General features: G+C 39.6%; 1 protein-coding gene across 1 annotated transcript in view; it reads left to right on the top strand.

The window, feature by feature from the left end:
* LOC120061864 (short transient receptor potential channel 3-like) overlaps positions 1-22320 on the top strand; it is a 97898-nt gene that overhangs the window by 3605 nt on the left and 71973 nt on the right. Inside the window, exons 2-3 of the mRNA XM_039011644.1 lie at positions 7646-8415; positions 20154-20339. Coding sequence (XP_038867572.1) covers positions 7646-8415; positions 20154-20339 — 956 coding nt within the window. The remainder of the gene's footprint in view (positions 1-7645; positions 8416-20153; positions 20340-22320) is intronic.

Genomic DNA, 22320 nt, shown 5'->3' on the forward strand with positions numbered 1-22320 from the left:
ACCTTCCAAGACCTCCCATTGTCTTATGGTTTTTAGTCTAGACAAAAACAAAACATGAAGAACATGAACTGGGTCATTCCACGAAATGAGTGCCTTTGGCATCTCTTTGATATTTTAAGTAGATATTGTGCACAAATATATAATTTTAAAAGCCTGATATATTCAACGAAGTCCTCTTTATTATGGACCACATGGAAAATGGATTGAATCAGAATAGAAACTGGTTGAATAAAGACTTGCTAAAGTGCCAAAAATCTGCATTTTGACATGCCCCTCAGTTCATCCACTGTGAATTCTAGGAATATTTTAACCCACTTAATCCCAACATTTATCCAAGTTTTCAACATCATTGTAAAGCCATAGGTATGTTGTTGCTTTGACAAAGTCATTTCTGAAGATGAGTGATTCAAGGTAAAAAAAAAAAAGACAACCTGTCCCTCATTTTAAGGTCAACCCTGTTATGTGACGGAACTCTTGTTTTAATATCAAATCAAAGTTTATTGGTCGAGTACACAGTTTATCAGGTGTTATAGCGGGTGCAGCGAAGTGCTTATGTTACTAGCTCCTAACAATGCAGTAAAATGTCAAACAATTAAATGTAAGAAAATAGAAAAAGACATGAAATCAAGAACGGCGGGACAAATCTGATTAACAACCCAAATAGCACTGTGGCAGTAATCAAATGCAATCTATACATATGTACACCGGGAGAATTTGCACAATATCAGCTAAGAATGTACAGCAGTAGATACTGTATATTAGATTAAGCAACGTCATCAATCCAGTGTATAAATGCATATGCAGTGTGTATGAACAGTGTAACTAAAATACAATGTACAGTAATAGAAATATTATGATGAGCTACGTCGGGGATATAGTATTTAAATTCACAGTGTGAAACAGGAAGTTCAATGTCTCTAGCATGGGATAGCAGCGTTGGCTGTGTGTTTGTGTGCTTGCGTGTGTTTGTGAATATGAGGTGTGTGTGATGGCTTGTTTGTGTGAGTGAGTGTGCATCACCTGGTAGACGGTTAGTGATGGCTGTTCAATAGTCTGATAGCCTGATAATATAATCTGTTTTTTAGTCTCTCTGTCTTGGCTCTGATGCACCTGTACTGTCTACGTCTGTCAGACGGTAGCCAAGTGAACAGTATGTTGCTGTGGTCCTTCTTGGCCTTCCTTTGACACCGGGTGCTGTAGATGTCTGGGAGGGCAGGCAGTGTGTCTCATGTGATTTGTTGTGCTGCCCGCAACACCTTCCGGTGAAACTTGCTTTTAAAATCATTTTTTCAAATGAAACAGTTAACATCTAATAGTCAAATCATAGTGTAAAAGCAGGTGAGCTGGTTCTACCTTTTTTGGCCATTTTCTGGTGTTTTGTGGTGGAAAACTGAGCAGGTTGAGCACAACACGATAACCCTGTTACCCACAGATAGACAGGCTAGAAATGTTTTATCAATTTCTTTGTTCAAGTGAAGCTTGCATTGAATTGCCCCTCCCTGTTGCACACAACAAGGGGACTTATGTTACGGTTAACCCTGTGACTTTATTTGGCACTTAATAGGCACTTAGTAGTAATTGTATTTAACCTCGTAAAATGGTTGAACATGTGCTCTTTATGAATGTTAAAATTAGGTTAAATAAAATGGGTTTTTTTTATCACCAAGGTACACTACTAATTGATGGATCAATCCTACTACTGTATGTGTTTTTACACATTTTTACACATTGGATTGGGGTTCTAATTATGGTGAAAAGCAACTGTATTGTCAAAACAAAAATCTTTGGTAGTTTGTTCCAGCGCAGTGGTAATATTTCCCTTTCCTGACAAAATTGGCAAAATTCTGACCTGCCGTAATGCTTTCTTTTGGACTTAAGGTATATCAGACAAGCTACAGGATCAGTGATTTATTAATGAATGTAATTAACAGACCTGATCAAAATGTAGTCCTGATCAAAATGTAGTCCTGATCAAAATGTAGTCCTGATCAAAATGTAGTCCTGACCTAATGTCACTCAAAGTCCCATTGCAGATTCTCACAAGGCACTCTGCACTGTAAATTGTTATCATGACACTGGTACCTCTCTTATGTGAACTAAAATCCTCTGGAGTGTCATGGAAATAGTGTAGGTCTACAATAGTAATTAGTACAATATTAAGGCCCCACAATAGACGAACATACTGTCTAGTAGGTGTACTTGTACGTTAAGCAGCCTCACTCTACAGAAACAGGAGACAGGCTCCTGCCCTATGAGCCGTTCAGGCTCTGACAAGGCAACTTACAATAGCAATTGAAGCCTTTGTATTGTATAATTAGTTCGGGCCAAAGCTATGACTAAATGGCTTTGTCAGGTCCAGGCATTTTCTTAGGCAGTGTATCAGGCTAGTCAGTGTCCCCACCGGCTGTGACTGTAAAAAAGGCCAAGCCTGTAACTGTGACTTTCCCCGAAGTTTGGCTGCCGATAAAGTTATCAGTGTGTTTACTGTTTACTATTCAGGGGCAGTGAAAATTGTCGAAGCAGCGAGTAGAGATGGTGAAGCTATGGCAGTGGATGCCCAACAGTCTGTGGATGTCAGTCGGTTGAGAGATCCTGAAACACTAATCATGAAGAAGGTTGATTTACTGCGCAGGTGAGTCATTTTACAGGACAAACTAACAAAAATGTAAGAAACTGGAAATCATTGTCAAAGCGTCTAAAAAATTAACTTTTGTTTAGTTTTTTGAAAATTATATTAGTGTGTCTTATTTTTATTGTTGATTTATTTTTCGTTAAAGGATCTCAGTTTTTACCCCACCCAGTAGGTGGCAGCAATACACCTATTTGGTTGTAGTATGTCAATAACACCTTAAAGAAGAAGAAGATTGTGCATTCATCTCTTGTGGGGTTTACGTTTCCTGTCTTCCTTGTAGGCCAAGTGTTTCCTCAAGTAAGTCTAGAGTTCCCTGCTTTCCCAGTAGGTCCAGTCTATCTTGCCCCCTCGGTAGGTCAAGAGTATCCCGGCCCTTCGTTAGGTCAGATGTATCGTTCCCCCCCAGTATACTCTCAGTTTTGTATTTTATTTTATCTTTATTTTTTTCTACTTTTTACCCATTTTTTCTCCCCAATTTCGTGATTTCCAATTGGTAGTTACAGTCTTGTTCCATCGCTGCAACTCACTTGCGGATTCGGGAGAGGCGAAGGTCGAGAGCCATGCGTCCTCGAAACACGGACCTGCCAAGCCGCACTGCTTCTCGATACACTGCTCGCTTAACCCGGTATCCAGCCATACAACTGGCGACCGAAGTCAACATGCATGTGCCCAGCCCGCAACAAGAGTCGTGATGTACACATCACGTTTTGTCCTACTTTTTTATTTTTAATCCCAGCCCCCGTCCCCTCAGTAGGCCTTTCCCTTTTGCTAGGCCGTCATTATACATAAGAATTTGTTCTTAACTGACTTGCCTAGTTAAATAAAATAAATAAATAAATGGTATAAAATATTCTGGTCCCTCAGTTTCCTGCGCCATTGAGCTCAGAAATAACACAGTTGTAGGCATATGTGCAAGGGATAAGAGGTCATTAGGTAGGTTTGCTTCTATGCGAAATCGGGTGCTTACTCAACATTGACAGGAGCGTTCCAAACCAAAGACAATGACTAAATTGACAACTCATAAATAAAATGAAATATACCAAAACTTGTTTCTCAGAATCATAGGTTGTGCACTCTGCAAACGTGTCCACTCCGACAATGAGGACGGTAAAAGACTGGAATAATAGTATTTTAAATGCATTAACATAAATTACCGTAACCAAACAAACGTTGTAGATTATTAATTGTAGGAATGAACTGTAAATGTGCTACTGGTGATACATTGTATGTAATGGGGAATTGATAGACACTAACAATCAAACGCAAACAATTGACACAATGAAGTCATTAAACAATGAATGTGCACAAATTGGGGGGAGAGAGCGCATTCACACTCCCCTTCATCGACTGTGTCATCCGTGGAGCCTCCGCAATGGATTAGTTCACTGAGATGGGCGCGAATCAGACAGGGGTCTCGTGTGCCATCATTTAAAAAAATATATATTTGCTACTGCTCCAGCAAAAAAATAACTGGTCGACCAACAGCCAATCGATCAAACAATCAACCAAACAATGGACCAGTCAGTCAGCCCTAGTTTCAACACCAGTGTAGTAGCCTTTTCTTGGTTTGTTTGTTGTTATGTTATGCAACATGTATTTTCCTTCTCCGATTGCATGCATTTTGTATTCCGTAATGTTGATATTTTGCATCAGAAGTATGGACTCTATTCGCATTAAGACTTTTTGACTTACACCCTCCCCCTGTTCAGAAATGGGAGTCCATTTTTTTCTGCCACAGCATTCGCCTCAAATGGATGCATTTGGAACGGTGAAGGCTCCTCAGAAGAGGAAGGGGAGGACCACCCTCCCCAATGAATTTCATTAAAATGTAAATTGTAAAACTAAAAAAGTTATTTTTAGATAAAACTAAACTAAATATATTCACGTCACCAAATTTATTAAAACGCACTGTTTTTAAATCAAGGTCTACAGTAGCCTCCACAGCACTCTAGGGTAGCACCATGGTGCTAGCTTCTGTCCTCGTCTGGGTACATTGAGTTCAATACAAAACCTACAAAACCTTGTTTGATATTACTGCACTGTTGGAGCTAGGAACACAAGCATTTCGCTACACCCGCAATAACATCTGCTAAGTATGTGTATGTGACCAATAAAATTTGATTTGATTAGATTTTTAGGAGGCTCATGGTTCTCACCCCCTTCCATAGATTAAACAGTAATTATTACAACTTCCGGAGGACGTCCTCCAACCTATCAGAGCTCTTGCAGCATGAACTGACATGTTGTCCACACAATCAAAGGATCAGAGAATTAATCTAGTACTGAAAGCATAAGCTACAGCTAGATAGCACTGCAGTGCATACAATGTGGTGAGTAGTTGACTCAAAGAGAGAGAAAGACAATAATTGAACAGTTTTGAAGAAATGAATTTCTTCAAAAATGAAGGAGAAGCAAGAGAGAGATATTTCATAATTTTTTTCACTTTCAGTTTCACTTACTAAGTTAACAGATGCAGCTAGCTAGTTTAGCCTACTCAAACACCCAGCTCAAACAGAGGGATGCTATGGTTTTTTTGAGGGGTTGATCAGCTTTAATATTGCGGATAGATTGTTTCTTCCATCAATGTAATTGTCTGCATAATTTCCAATCCCTCATATATTTTTGGGGTAAATATATATATCCATATACAGTCGAAAGTTTACATACACCTTAGCCAAAACATTTAAACTCAGTTTTTCACAATTCCTGACATTTAATCCTAGTAAAAATTCTCTGTCTTAGGTCAGTTAGGATCACCACTTTTTTTTAAAGAATGTCAAATGTCAGGATAATAGTAGAGAGAATGATTAATTTCAGCTTTTATTTCTTTCATCACATTCCCAGTGGGTCAGAAGTTTACATACACTCAATTAGTATTTGGTAGCATTGCCTTTAAATTGTTTAACTTTGGTCAAACATTTTGTGTAGCCTTCCACAAGCTTCCCACAATAAATTGGGTGAATTTTGGCCCATTCCTCCTGACAGAGCTGGTGTAACTGAGTCAGATTTGTAGGCCTCCTTGCTTGCACACGATTTTTCAGTTCTGCCCACAAATTTTCTATGGGATTGAGGTCAGGGCTTTGTGATGGCCACTCCAATACCTTGACTTTGTTGTCCTTAAGCCATTTTGCCACAACTTTGGAAGTATGCTTGGGGTCATTGTCCATTTGGAAGACCCATTTGTGACCAAGCTTTAACTTCCTGACTGATGTCTTCAGATGTCATGCTTTAATATATCCACATAATTGTCCTACCTCATGATGCCATCTATTTTGTGAAGTGCACCAGTCCCTCCTGCAGCAAAGCACCCCCACAACATGATGCTGCCACCCTCATGCTTCACGGTTAGGATGGTGTTCTTCGGCTTGCAAGCCTCCCCATTTTTCCTCCAAACTTAACGATGGTCGTTATGGCCAAACAGTTCTATTTTTGTTTCATCAGACCAGAGGACAATTCTCCAAAAAATACTATCTTTGTCCCCATGTGCAGTTGCAAACCGTAGTCTGGCTTTTTTATGGCGGTTTTGGAGCAATGGCTTCTTCCTTGCTGAGCGGCCTTTCAGGTTATGTCGATATAGAACTCGTTTCACTGTGGATATAGATACTTTTGTACCTGTTTCCTCCAACATCTTCACAAGGTCCTTTGCTGTTGTTCTGGGATTGATTTGCACTTTTCACACTAAAGTACGTTCATCTCTAGGAGACAGAATGTGTCTCCTTCTTGAGCGGTATGACCGCAACTCCAATTGACTCAAATGATGTCAATTAGCCTATCAGAAGCTTCTAAAGCCATGACATCGTTTTATGGATTTTTCCAAGCTGTTTAAGGCACAGTCAACTTAGTGTATGTAAACTTCTGACCCACTGGAATTGTGATACAGTGAAATAATATGTCTGTAAACAATTGTTGGAAAAATCACTTGTCATGCACAAAGTAGATGTCCTAACCGACTTGCCAAAACTATAGTTTGTTAACAAGAAATTTGTGGAGTGGTTGAAAATCAGGTTTTAATGACTCCAACCTAAGTGTATGCAAACTTCCGACTTCAACTGTATGTACTGTATTCTATCCTACTCTATCTTAGTCTATGCCGCTCTGACATTGCTCGTCCAAAGATTTATATATTATTAATTCCTTTCCTTTCCTTTAGATTTGTGTGTATTGTTGTAAAATTGTTTGATATTACATTGAGTTCAATACAAAACCTACAAAACCTTGTTAGATATTACTGCACTGTTGGAGCTAGAAACACAAGAATTTCGCTACACCCGCAGTAACATCTGCTAAACACGTGTATGTGACAAATACAATTGTATTTAATTTGTACAAATACTTACTTACCCTTGGATATTATTAAGCCAAAATCAAAAACAAGTAATCCAATGTGCTTTATGGCTATGACTCTCATCTCTGGAAAGAGCAGTTGCTCAGATTCAAACCTGGCTGAGAAACCCATGATATGTCAGTGCAACCTGTAGTGATATTACTCATGCATCTGTTGTGTTTCATTAAAATGATATTAACGCCAGGAGGATTTCTCACTCAGTCTGTGTGGCGCTCTGTCACTGGCTCACCTCTCACTGAGAAGGCTGGGGTGGCTGGGTTCTAATGAATACACGGCTGTCCGGCTGCCACTCGCCATTCTGTTGTGAAAGTAGGGGTGGCATGGGGTGGTGGAATTACGTGGCTGTGGGTCAAAGAACAACAGAGACTGTGCAGACAGCAAAGATGATGCCCTAGATGAGCCCTTATGCCAGAACGTAACATTAGCTCCGAGCTTATATTACTGGTCTTTTTGAATGGTGAAGGGTCGTTTAGTAGACTTTGTAAAACCTAGAGCTACAACTGAAGTCATCTATTTATAGTTTAAGGACAAAGCAGCTTGTTTTAACTTTTAGAGGGGCAATTTTTCTTTTTTTGTAGTAAACTTTGTGGGAAGTATGTTTGCAAAAGTCAAGGCTCTTCACAGAGGAAGTAACCATGATGTTGTTTTCTCCGTCTCTGCAAGGAAAGGGGCGGCGGAACTTGAGCTCCCCGCCCACCGGCGGATGACAGGGGCGCGGGAGAAGGGTCGTCGACCAGCGATGCGTGGGCCGGCCTTCATGTTCAACGACCACACCACCAGCATGACCGCCGAGGAGGAGCGCTTTCTGGACGCCGCCGAGTACGGCAACATCCCTGTGGTCCGCAAGATGCTGGAGGAGTCCACCACGCTCAATGTCAACTGTGTGGACTACATGGGCCAGAACGCATTGCAGCTTGCGGTGGGCAACGAGCATCTGGAGGTGATGGAACTGCTCTTGCGGAGGGACAACCTGGCACGCATCGGTGACGCCTTACTCCTGGCTATCTCGAAAGGGTATGTCAGGATCGTGGAAGCCATCTTGGCCCATCCATCCTTCCAAGCCAGCGAGCGGCTGACGCGGAGTCCGTGTGAGCTGCAGGACGATGACTTCTACTCGTATGACGAGGATGGCACACGCTTCTCGCCCGACATCACCCCCATCATTCTGGCTGCACACTGCCAGAAGTACGAGGTGGTACACATGCTGCTGCTGAAGGGCGCGCGCATTGAGCGGCCACATGACTACTTTTGCAAGTGCCCAGAATGCACCGAGAAACAGGGCAAAGACGCCTTCAGCCACTCACGTTTGCGCATCAATGCCTACCGGGGCCTGGCTAGCCCGGCTTACCTTTCGCTGTCTAGCGAGGACCCGGTGCTCACCGCGCTGGAGCTCAGCAATGAACTGACCAAGTTGGCCGACATCGAGAAGGAGTTCAAGGTAGGACACTTATGAGTTACTCGCACTCAGGATTGCAATATTCTGGAAACGTTCCTAAATTCACTTTTTTTTTTTTGAAATCTATTTCTAAGAACGTTCTCAACATTGTTTGGTTTTTCAGAGAAACCTAGGAATTTGGGGAAATGTACAGAGTTTTGCAAACCTTCTACTCAGAAGCTTAATGCTCAATGGTCTGTTGTTTTTTCTGCATTTATTTTGATGGCATAACCAAGTTTGATCGGTTTCTTGGCATGGTACCTACTAGGGCTGGGCGATATGGCCAAAATTCACATTTTTGACAGTATGACGGTATTTCACTATATTTTATGTTTTTGATGAATAATAGTTCTAAATTTGCTTTATGAGGAGTGTGTGACCCTAGGGTGGCAACATATATTCTAAATCATTTCAATGGGTCTTTCTCCGTTCTGGTTGTTTTATAATGTTCAGTTCAACTTCAACCTAAAATAATTTCCTACATTTCCATCAATTTCTGCATTTCCTGCACTCATTTGAGATCATTTCCACACTGCCATGATATGGGCAAAAATACTAGGCCTTATTTTTAACCAAATGTTGCAATTGCGATTTAGATCAAAACCCTTGGGTGAACTTTTGGAATCATGGAAATAGAATGTTTATTATAATTTTATAGTTAGAATATAAATAATAGTGGGCACTTTGAATAGTGTTGTTTGACATGACAACGAATGAAAATGCCATGGATGAGTTATTGTGACAGGGTAGGAACCAAAGGAATATTCAGTGTTTACTAGGGGACCCTATAATCTTTGGCTACATTAAATCTTTATTCATATAGCCAACATATTCATGCTTCGCCTATTCCTCTTTGATTTAGAATATACTGTTGCACAAACAGCATGCTGTTTTAAGCCTCTACCAGTACTGGTATCAGGCTGTATTAGCTAGCTACGTTTGCTCTGACTCAGTACTTTTATTAGCTAGTTAGCTAGCCAGCTAAATAGTGATTAGCATTAGTGGCTAAAACGATTTAGCTGAACTTGCTAAGAAAATACAAACTAGCTGTTTGCAGATGTAAGAAACACAAACTAATATTGTAATTATAGAACGCTTGTGGGTGTATATTAAGATCAGAGTGGAAACAACATTGTTGTCATTAACATTGCTGCATTGACCATGCAGACTGAACGAAAGTGTCTCTGTCAAGCAACAACAAATGCGCTCCTTGAGTGACAGGGGACGGGGCTAGGTTTGTGTGAAAAGCTGCATGGAGAGAGAGAGCGGAGAGGGATGACTCAAGTAGCGGAGTAAACTATAAAAATGAGCGTTACACACGGCGTATCACATTTAACAAACCAAACATTAAAATACCGTTTAAAGAAGGTAAAGTAAAAACCCAAACCGGTCCGTGCCTAAATACCGGTATATCGCCCAGCTCTAGTACCTACAAGATTGATGATTGTTATCAGGCAAAGTCTTGTACAATAGCAATGTGTTGATGCTGCTTAACTACCCTTTTAATTTCTGCCTCATGTTTTCATTTAACACCGATGTTGTCATGTAATGAATCTTCAACCTGTGTGTGTGTGTTATGCTGCTGTCACCACCAGGATAAAAAGAGCCATAAAAAAGAGACCATGCAGCACAATTGCTTCTCCCTGGTAAATATTTTTAATTACATCAATTCATTGACATTGCAGATAAACATTCTGAAAGAGACTTGAATTACAAGAGCAGTTAATGGGAGATAGGCGGGGAAAAAACTAACATGTCTTCTCCTTTAAGAACTTAGATTTTTTTGTATTATTTGTATTGATTGTAAAAATGAGTTCACTGAACCACATTGCCACAAAAGCTTGTTATCCAAATTTGCTAAAGTGTTCCATGCTGTTAAACATATGACACATTAACAACTAGTTTGAGCTTGTATGATGCAACAAGCTACACTGAATTTGTTTTAAATGAGAACATTTTAGGAAAGGATGCTTGTTTGTAGTCTGGATACCAGTCTTTTTAGCTAACATTCCACTCCTTGCCACTCCCCACTGGGCACAAACTGGTTAAATCAATGTTGTTTCAACATAATTTGTCAATGTATTGTGACGTGGAATCTACATGGAAAATACAATGGATTTGAAAAAGTCGAAACTGTTGTTTTGAGAGGGAAATTACAACCACATGACTGTCATCATGGTAACCAATTGTCAACATTGACAAACCTTGTATAAAATATGTTGAATTTGTACCTTTGAAACAATCAGATCTACAATGTAATGTCCACTATAAGAAAAAAACTATAGGCTGGGCACCACCGCCTACTGGAAAGTTGATCTACCTATAGATGCCCTTTGGTATCCCATCCAGGGTTTTAACCAAGCCCAGTCCTGCTTAGTTTGGAAAACTGTCACCAACTGTTACCAATGTGCTATCGTGATGATTGTTGAAAAATCTCCATTTAGTAGATTCACTGGTGCTATCAAAGTCATTCCGAAGGGTAGGTTTAACAGAGCAAATGAAATGTAACCATACTGTATCAATCATACATCATCCATGATGCTATTTAGGACTGTATAGCATTTGGGAAGTCATCGACAGCTATTGTTTCAATTCAACCTAGGATAAAACTAAAAATAGACAATACATATAGTCCTAGGTTTTCACACGTTACATATAGCTCTCAATATCCGGCCTCATACAGGGCTTGTTATCTTTTTGTTCTGAAACCTGTTTCCTTCCATGTGTTCTCTGAATTGTCCTTTTGCCTCCCTCTGTGAGAGATGATATCAGAACATGTTCTAATGAATCAAGCGCAGTAAATGGGGCACTGCCTCTTGCCACACGGTGCAATGCTTCACTTTACAGTTGGATCACAATGTTCAGTTATAAGTAACTGGGAATGTAGGAATTGGACTTGCCTAAGACTGTATTCAAATTGTCTCCCATTCTATTCTGTCTTTGGATAGAGGGATTATAACAATCGGTCACAATTAGAAAGAATAAAGCACTAGACATGAACAAAGTGGCAGATACACTCTGAACGTCAAGTTGTTCCATGGCAATTAAATCAAGAATAAATGCTCTCAGCAAACAATCACATTTAAAAGCACATTGGACTGTTCTCCATGCTCCTATCCGGCAGGCAGTACCGGTGCATCAAGGCTTAGACCAACAGACTCTTAAACTGCTTCTATCCCCTGGCCATAAGACTGTTAAATTGCTAACAACTACTGCTCCCCCTCACACCTACGCTGCTGCTAAAATTATTTTTGAAATGTTTATTATTGAATATTATTGCAGTGAAGCCGCTTAACATTTACATTACATTCAGACATCTAACAGATTCCCATCCAGAGCAACCAGGGTCAACGCCCTGCTCAAGAGCACGTTGACAGATCTCTCACAAGGTCAAAAACTGGGGCCCGTCATTCTATCGTCATTCTATCCACCGCCCAGCAAGTCCACTCCCACTTGTCTCCAATCTAATTGAATAGAATCCACAGATTGCGAGTTGAAGATAAATACTTTTACTAAGAGTATTAGTATATTAGTAATTGACTGACCATGTCTCTCCAGATCTCCAAACAATGCTGTTTCTAGGGTCAATTTTAGATTGTTATGCTTTTCCAGCCATTCCTGAACCTGGGACCAGAAACGGGCTACCTGAGGGCAATACCAGAACATAATGGTCTTTTGACTGTGTATCCTCACAACATAATCTGAAGAGCTGCGATGATTGTATGCCCCAAATATAAAAAAAATCATCGGTGGCAAGAATTCTATGTAATAATTTTAGTCTTGAATCTTGTATCGTGTTATATATCAACTCATACTGTAGCATGGAAACGGTACATCAGAAATCTCTTCCCAGCAATCTGTAAGGCACAGTTTTCAAAATCCTGGTCCTCAAATGGAATTGGTATACTTTCCTATTTATGCTATTTTTATTCCTCCGCCAGTTTTGATCCTTTATATTGGGAAGACAGACCAGTTCCCTACCTCCTCCCGCTGCCACCTGCTCCTTCCATTTTTGGGGTAATGCTGTAGTCAATTGGTTGTGATCTTGGATTGAGCAAACCTTCCCACATAATTCTGATAACTCCATGAAAGACATCTACCATTCCAATTTACAATATCATTTAAAAACATATTTTCCATAAATACAGGACTTTTATCAACCAGCACATTTGAGTTCAGCCATAATATGTTGTAAAATGATTATTGATTTGATATATTAACTTCTACTTGCACACAATCCCGGATCCGGGAGCACCCCCATCAGTAAAAAAGCTGACTAGCATAGCCTAGCATAGCGTCACAAGTAAATACTAGCATCTAAATATCATTAAATCACAAGTCCAAGACACCAGATGAAAGATACACATCTTGTGAATCCAGCCATCATTTCTGATTTTTGTTTTACAGGGAAGACACAATATCTAAATCTATTAGCTAACCACGATAGCAAAAGACACAACTTTTTTTTCCCACCATTTTTTTCCTGCATAGGTAGCTATCACAATTTCGACCAAATAAAGATATAAATAGCCACTAACCAAGAAACAACTTCATCAGATGACAGTCTGATAACATATTTATTGTATAGCATATGTTTTGTTAGAAAAATGTGCATATTTCAGGTATAAATCATAGTTTACCATTGCAGCCACCATCACAACTCTCACCAAAGCAACTAGAATAACTACAGAGACCAACGTGAATTACCTAAATACTCATCATAAAACATTTATGAAAAATACACAGCGTACAGCAAATGAAAGACAAAGATCTTGTGAATCCAGACAATATTTCAGATTTTTTAAGTGTTTTACAGCGAAAACACAATATAGCATTATATTAGCTTACTACAATAGCCAACCACACAACAGCATTGATTCAAGCCAACAATAGCGATAACGAATAAACCAGCAAAAGATATTAATTTTTTCACTAACCTTCTCAAACTTCTTCAGATGACAGTCCTATAACATCATATTACACAATACATATAGAGTTTGTTCGAAAATGTGCATATTTAGCGGCACAAATCGTGGTTATACAATGAGAATAGTAGCCAAGCTGCCAACAATATGTCGGGAGAAATCTTGGGAGAGGCACCTAATCTAATCAGTAACTAAATTTAAACTTGACTAAAAAATACAGGTTGGACAGCAAATGAAAGATACATTAGTTCTTAATGCAATCGCTGTGTTAGATTTTTTTAAATTAACGTTACTACGACATACAGCGTGCGTTAAAGCGAGACCGCACCGAAATTAATGGCGGAATATGAGTTTTACATTTTTCAACAGAACAACGAATTAACATCATAAATAGTTCTTACTTTTTGATGAGCTCCCATGAGAATCTTGGGCAAGTTGTCCTTTTTCCAAAAGAATCGTTGCTCGGTTGTAGATTGTCGCCTTCAACTTTGGAATTAGCAGTAAACATTAGCCATGTGGGCCAGATGTGCCCAACTCACTAGAACGCAGCACAAATAAATACCCGAAAATCGCAATATACTGATATAAACTGATATAACTCGGTTTAAAATAACAACATTATGATGTCTTTAACACCTATATCGAATAAAATCAGAGCCGGATATATCTAAGGGCTATAACGGGAGCTTTCTAGAACGCCATCCTGAGGTCTGTCTTGCATCATGGCGAAGGAAAGAAAGAGAGGACCCCACGTTGCCAGCCCATTTATAAGGCCTCAGATCTGCCTAGCAACTCCATTCCAATTCTCACTATTTGATGACATGCAGGGGAAGGCGTATGCAGTGCATCTCAACCAAAAGAAGACATGCAAAATAATAAACCAACCTCAGAACAGCCTGCAGATTTCAGAGTTCTGTTTTACTCACAGATATAATTCAAACGGTTTTAGAAACTAGAGTGTTTTCTATCCAATAGTAATAATAATATGCATATTGTACGAGCAAGAATTGAGTACGAGGCAGTTTAATTTGGGAACGAAATTATTAAAGTGCAAACAGCACCCCCTATTGAGAAAAGGTTAATATCACTATGCTGCTGTTCATTGCTTATTGATTGCCATTAGTATCTACGTATATATTTATCATGCTACTGGTCACTGTTACTCCTGTTTGCATGTATGTATTACCATAAGTATTTATATATTTCTGCTACCAGTCACTTGTCAGCACTGTTTACATGTACTATATACACTACATTACCAAAACTATTTGGACACCTGCTCGTCAAACATCTCATTCCAAAATCATGGGCATTAATATGGAGTTGGTCCCCCCTTTGCTGCTATAACAGCCTCCACTCTTCTTTGAAGGTTTTCCACGAACTGTTGGAACATTGCTGCAGAGACTTGCTTCCATTCAGCCACGAGCATTAGGGGCACTGATGTTGGGCGATTAGGCCTGGCTTGCAGTCGGCATTCCAATTCATCCCAAAGGTGTTCGATGTGGTTGATGTCTGGGCTCTGTGCAGGCCAGTCAAATTCTTCCAAACCGATCTCGACAAACCATTTCTGTATGAACCTCGCTTTGTACACAGGGGTATTGTCATGTTGAAACAGGAAAGGGCCTTCCCCAAACTGTTGCCACAAAGTTGGAAGCACAGAATCGTCTAGAATGTCATTGTATGCTGTAGCGTTAAGATTTCCCTTCACTGGAACTAAGGGTCCTAGCCCGAACCATGAAAAACAGCCCCAGACTATTATAGTTGGCACAATTCATTTGGGCAGGTAGCGTTCTCCTGGCCTCTGCCAAACCCAGATTCGTCCGTCGGACTGCCAGATGGTGAAGCGTGATTCGTCACTCCAGAGAACGCGTTTCCACTGCTCCAGAGTCCAATGGTGGTGAGCTTTACACCATTCCAGCCGCCGCTTGGCATTGTGAATGGTGATCTTAGGCTTGTGTGCGGCTGCTCGGCCACGGAAACCCATTTCATGAAGCTCCCAACGAAAAGTTATTGTGCTGACGTTGCTTCCAGCGGCAGTTTGGAAGTCAGTAGTGAGTGTTGCAACTGAGGACAGACGATTTTTACGCGTTACGTGCTTTAGCACTCGGCGGTCCCGTTCTGTGAGTTTCTGTGGCCTACCACTTCGCGACTGAGCCGCTGTTGCTCCTAGACGTTTCCACTTCACAATAACAGCACTTACAGTTGACCGGCGCAGCTCTAGCAGGACAGACATTTGACGAACTGACTTGTTGGAAAGGTGGCATCCTATTCCACTAATTTGAAGGGGTGTCCACATACACTATACATACAAAATTATCTGCCGATCATGCCCACACTGACACTATTACACACACACACTCACACACACATTTACATACACACTCTCACCACCATGCAAACACCCACCCACCACTTATGTTGCTGCTATACCGTTTACTATTATTATTATTGTTGGATATTATTATTATTATTTATCCTGCTACAAGTCACTTTCTCTTAATCCCTACATACAGGGATGCATCACGAATTGTGTTCTTAGAGCAAGGTTGAAACAACAATGTGATAGATTTTTTTTCACTCCAAGCTACATATTTTCAAAGATAATAATATTTTCATTTCAATAACTAACGCACTTTGCTGAACTCAAATAAAAGTGGTGTCTCGGGAGTATCGGTTATTAGCTGGGTCATTTATAGGATGATAGTACTATAATATTATAGGGATTGAATGAAGCTCAGTGTTAAATTCAAATCTCCCTATCACCATATCGAAGCCAATATAATACCAATCTCGATGAAAATTAGCAAATCAATTTGATTGGTTTAGTATTTCGTACCCAGCTCAAATTCTAAATGTCAGATTAAAACGAGACTATAGCATCCATAAAGTGACCATTGGATTTTAAAAAATGTCGGATTGACTAAATTTGTAGGCGCAACAGTTTTTTTTAAAATGTATAATTTATCGCCCTCAAGTGCAAATTTCTGTCAGTTAAGAACCAACGATGTGCTACCTTTTTCTAACATTTCTGACAATGTTAACATCATTTTTTAGCCGAAACTCAGAGTTCTAACACCGGATTGGTTGCTCGGCAACAACACAGCTGCTTGCACCATGCTACCACTGCGGGTCATAATAAGTGTATGCGAACAAACCTAGGATACTGTATATAGCTAGCTATATGTTGGTATTCAAACAGGTTAATCAATAAATGCAATCAAATATTTTGATTAGCTAGCTAACGTTATGTAGCTAACAAGGAAAGCTAGCTAAATAGCTAGCTATATTTTGCCAAGTAAGGTTTTTCACATAAGGCTGAAGTCATGTGTAAACTGCTGATCTAGACACTTGCGTGTAATCGGAGCACAAACAACTATGCACAAATACATTAGTCCTTGGCTGCTATGATAGGCAATTAACTTTAGTTAGCAAAGTAACCTTAGCCAACATAAGATTGTAACGTTAGCTGTGTATGGCCAGTTCATGCACCACAATAGATCATACTTTCTTACACAAAACATAACTTGCTAGTTACGTTAGGTTTGAAACTGCCACACTACTCAAGTTAATTGGTATTTTGGTATGTTATTGGGATCCCCATTAGCTGTTGCAAAAGTTACTCTTCCTGGGGTCAACACAAAACCTAAAAAATGACATAATACTGAACATTAATAGACAAGAACTGGTTCTGTAGCAGATTAGTAAGAATTTATTCCAAAATATAGCTATTTTTAAAACACGCCATAGAAGGTTGGTTTCCATTTCAGTTTAACCCTCCAGAAAAGACAGAACAAATAATACAACAAATATTATGGTTAAACTCAAATACACTAAATTGATTAAAAAAAACATTTTTACAATAGAAAAAGGTATAATCTTTGTAAATTATATAATAAATCAGACTGGTGGAGTTATGTCACACATGCAGCTAACAAAAATATATGGTAATGTCTGTTCTAGCCATAATTACAATGAATTGCAGCATTACCGCAAAAATGGAAGGGGGGAAAAGTAAGGAACTTGTCTGTCGATCCTGCATTAAAGAACAACATTGGTTAAAGAAAATTGTGATTAATAAAAAAGTATACCAGTTTCATTTAAGGACCCCAAAAATTGACAGCTGTGCTTTTGGTACAGTACTGTCCATATATAGCTGGTTTTTGGTCACAGGTTCAGGAATGGCTGAATAATTGCAACATTTACCTGGAGCTAACTCTGCAAATAGCACTGCTGGGTGATTTGAAAAGTCATAGTTAATCGATCAATAATATATTAATACTTTTAGCAAAAACAACTGTAGAAACTATGAGAATAGAAAGGTTCAGAACTTTTGTAAAACATCACAGCACAGTTGAAAAATAGAAATCAAAACTGGATGTTGTTCAGCGATAGATGGGAGGGTTTGAGTGGAGCTGAAGGGTGGGACTAAAAACAATATGAAAACGAATGTAAAATGTACCGTGCCTTTGGAAAGTATTCAGACCCCTGACTTTTTCTACATTTTGTTACGTTAGTCATATTCTAACATTGATTGAATAAATAATGACAAGGCAAATTTTAGACATTTCTTCAAATAAAAAGTAAAATAAAAACTGAAATATCACATTTACTTAAGTATTCAGACCGTTTACTCAGTACTTTGTTGAAGCACCTTTGGCAGAGATTACAGCCTCGATTTGGGGAGTTTCTCCCATTCTTCTCTGCAGGTCCTCTCAAGCTCTGTCAGGTTGGATGGGGAGCGTCGCTGCACAGCTATTTTCAGGTCTATCCAGAGATGTTCGATTGGGTTCACGTCTGGGCTCTGGCTGGGCCACTCAAGGACATTCAAAGACGTGTCCCGAAGTCACTCCTGCGTTGTCTTGGCTGTGTGCTTAGGGTTGTTGTCCTGTTGGAAGGTGAACCGTCGCCCCAGTCTGCGGTCCTGAGAGCTCTGGAGCCGGTTGTCATTCAAGGATCTCTATGTACTTTGCTCCGTTCATCTTTCCCTTGATCCTGACTAGTCTCCCAGTCCCTGCCGCTGAAAAACATCAACACAGCATGATGCTGCCACTACCATCCTTCACCGTAGGGATGGTGCCAGGTTTCCATCAAATGTGATGCTTGGCATTTAGACCAAGCTTTTCATCAGACCAGAGAATCTTGTTTCTCATGGTTTGAGAGTCTTTAGGTGCCTTTTGGCAAACTCTAAGTGGGCTGTCATATGCCTTTTTACTGAAGAATGGCTTCCGTCTGGCCACTCTACCATAAAGGGCAGATTGGTGGAGTGCTGCAGAGATGGTTGTCCTTCTACAAGGTTCTTCCATCTCCACACAGGAGCTCTGGAGCTCTATCAGTGTCCGTCGGGTTCTTGGTCACCTCCCTGACCAAGGCCCTTCTCCCACGATTGCTCAGTTTGGCTGGACAGCGAGCTCCAGGAAGAGTCTTGGTGGTTCCAAACTTCTTCCATTTAAGAATGTTGGGGGTCACTGTGTTTTGGGGACTTTTAATGCTGCAGAAATGTTTTGGTACCCTTCCCCAGATCTGTTCCTCGTCACAATCCTGTCTCGGAGATCTATGGATAATTCCTTCGATCTCATGGCTTGGCTTTTGCTCTGACATGCACTGTCAACTGTGGGACCTTATATAGACAGGTGTGTGCCTTTCCAAATCATGTCCAATCAATTGAATTTACCACAGGTGGACTCCCAAGTTGTAGAAACATCCAAGGATGATCAATGGAAACAGGATTCACATGAGCTCAATTTTGAGTCTCATAGCAAAGGGTCTAAATACTAATGTAAATAACTACAAATACTTATGCAAAACTTTCAAAAAACCTGTTTTTGCTTTGTCATTATGCGGTATTGTGTGTAGATTGATGAGGATTTTTTTTTTTTTATCTAATCGACTTTAGAATAAGGCTGTAACATAACAAAATGTGGAAAAAGTCAAGGGGTCTGAATACTTCCCGAATTATCTGTATATACACACACAATTTTGTTGTATGTATTTTTTAATATAGGCCTATTGTAAATGTGTATTATTGTTGCGTCGGCATCTTTATTGCAACAAGAAATACAAGTACAAACATAACTTTAAGCTACATATTATTTTGACAGAGGTAATGAACTGTCCATTGATCAGCACAGCAATTGATAAAACGGCAACAATTACATTATCTGATCCATAGCACCCCCTGATAAATCAAATTTAGAAAATTATTTTATATATATACGTGTCATATATATATATATCAAATCATTTTCTAAAAGTCCCAAAATATATATAAACATTTTAATAATCAACAATGTTTGTGAACTAGGCCTTTATTACTCCTGTATGAGCGTAGAAAAGTACTTGTCAGCAGAGCAGAGAAAAATACTCCTCAGCACCGCCCCAAAACATCTTCCCGCGGCCGTGACCTGACCTCCCCCTTGTACAGTACACAGTATTAAGATGTAAATGTATTTCAGATTTTCATACTTGAGTAATAATAACATTTGATGAAATGTGCATATATAACACTGCCGAGATCATTACACACAGACATTCCCTTTGGTTCACCACTACCGTAGGCATATGGCTCTTTTTGTCCAGCTAAGTAGTACTCAGTTACTCAGAAATGCTAAAAGGGTTTTCTGAGAATTTGAGTTGTTTTCTCACTGATATAGCTTCTATAACCATAGTATGGTTGCTGAACAAAATAACACTGTAAGTTTATATTATGTCCGTGTCACATATTACTTTTGTAAATGAGATTCATGCAGACGAGCTTGCATTTCCCTGTCTACAGCAGCTGACTTGGCTCTAACCTGGGGTTTCTCTCCTTCCGTCCAGAATGACTATCGCAAGCTGTCCATGCAGTGTAAGGACTTTGTAGTGGGAGTGCTGGACCTCTGTCGGGACACGGAGGAAGTGGAAGCCATTTTGAATGGAGATGTTACTGCTGAGAAGGAGGCGGGGAAGGGCCTTCGCTCTCTCCTGAGCAGGGTCAAACTGGCCATCAAGTACGAGGTGAAAAAGGTAAGTAGCTAACAGTTTCCTTTATCTAGTCTAAGGCCTTGCAAGTAGTTGACTTCTCTCTCTAATCTCTATCTTGTAAGTTGTTTCTAGAATATACAGTAGTTCAGTCCGAACAATTCCCAAGACACACCACGTTACATCCAAGGGATTCCATTGTTACTTGCCTGTGTACCAGACCTGCATCTCTGTCCCTTCTGTCCTTTCTACACCCCTCCACCGGCCCTGCCTATAATATTACCTGGCAAACTTTCACCCGAGCAAAAAAATAAACGAGCATGCCTTCCAACTCAACAGGGCAACTTTTGTAACATTATCTGTCTCATATGCAGCATCCATCCATTTTTCATCAACATTTTGTCTCTATACTTTTTCCAACAGTTAGCAATTTGCATTGCTCCGATGCTGGGTGCTTTTGTTTTTTGCCAGAACTACAATATGTGATACTAGAAATCCCTGTGCTGTACCTCAAAGTTCAGGGGTCAACTAATAACTAAACATAATCTTCCTGTTCAGAGTGCCTAGAAGTAACACAGCATAATTCCAACCAAACCACAGTCAACATATTGAATGTACATGCACATGCACAGTGAGCCTCAAAAGTATTGGGATACTTGAAATGGTACAATGACTATGAGGTTAAAGTGCAGACTGTCAGCTTTAATTTGAGGGTATTTTCATATATTGGGTGAATTGTTTAGAAATTACAGAATGTTTTGTACATAATCCCCCCTTTTTAGGGGACCAAAAGTATTGGGACAAATTCACTTATACTGTATGTGTATTAAAGTAGTAAAACGTTAAGTATTTGGTCCCATATTCATTGGATGCAATGACTACCTCAAGCTTGTGACTATAAATTTGTTGGATGCATTTGTTGTTGTTTTGGTTGTTTCAGATTGTTTTGAGCCCAATAGAAATGAATGGTATATTATGTATTAAAAAGGATGTTGGATCCTTCCTTCTGGGCACACCATGTCATTTCAACGTGGAGAATTAGGTCATATTTGGAAAGATAGATTGATCAATGAGATTCCAACCTATTTTCACCCACTCAAAAAGACAGCTAAAAGTTTGTTGAAATCCCAATGTGTTATTACTATGCTTTCAACCATTTAAAAGCACAACCAAATTCCAATGGAAAATCAATGTCAGATTTTTCGTTTAGTTGTCACCTAAATGTGTTATCACTGCACTTTCAACCATTTTAAAAGCACACCAAAGTTCAAATAGGAATACAATGTCAGATATTTCATTGATTTATACAACAGCTTAATGTGTTGTCACTGTGCTTGATCTAATAGCACAACCAAATGACATGGATTACAGTTAGTTGAGATTAGAGGTCGACCGATTATGATTTTTCAACACCGATACCGATTAGTGGAGGCCCAAAAAAAGCCGATACCGATTAATCGGCCGATTTTTATATATATATTTGTAATGACAATTACAACAATACTGAATGAACACTTTTAACTTAATAAATCAATTTGTCTCAAATAAATAATGAAACCTGTTCAATTTGGTTTAAATAATACAAAAACAAAGTGTTGGAGAAGAAAGTAAAAGTGCAATATGTGCCATGTAAGAAAGCTAACGTTTAAGTTCCTTGCTCAGAACATATGAAAGCTGGTGGTTCCTTTTAACATGAGTCTTCAATATTCCCAGGTAAGAAGTTTTAGGTTGTAGTTATTATAGGAATTATAGGATTATTTCTCTCTTTACCATTTGTATTTCATATACCTTTGACTATTGGATGTTCTTATAGGCACTATAGTTACACTACCAGTGTAACAGTATAGCTTCCGTCCCTCTCCTCGCCCCTACCTGGGCTCAAACCAGGGACACATCGACAACAGCCACCCTCGAAGCATCGTTACCCATCGCTCCACAAAAGCCACGGCCCTTGCAGAGCAAGGGGAACAACTACTTCAAGGTCTCAGAGCGAGTGACATCACCGATTGAAACGCTGTTAGCGCAC

Source organism: Salvelinus namaycush, chromosome 17 (genome assembly GCF_016432855.1).
Source record: "Salvelinus namaycush isolate Seneca chromosome 17, SaNama_1.0, whole genome shotgun sequence".
NCBI lineage: Eukaryota > Metazoa > Chordata > Actinopteri > Salmoniformes > Salmonidae > Salvelinus > Salvelinus namaycush.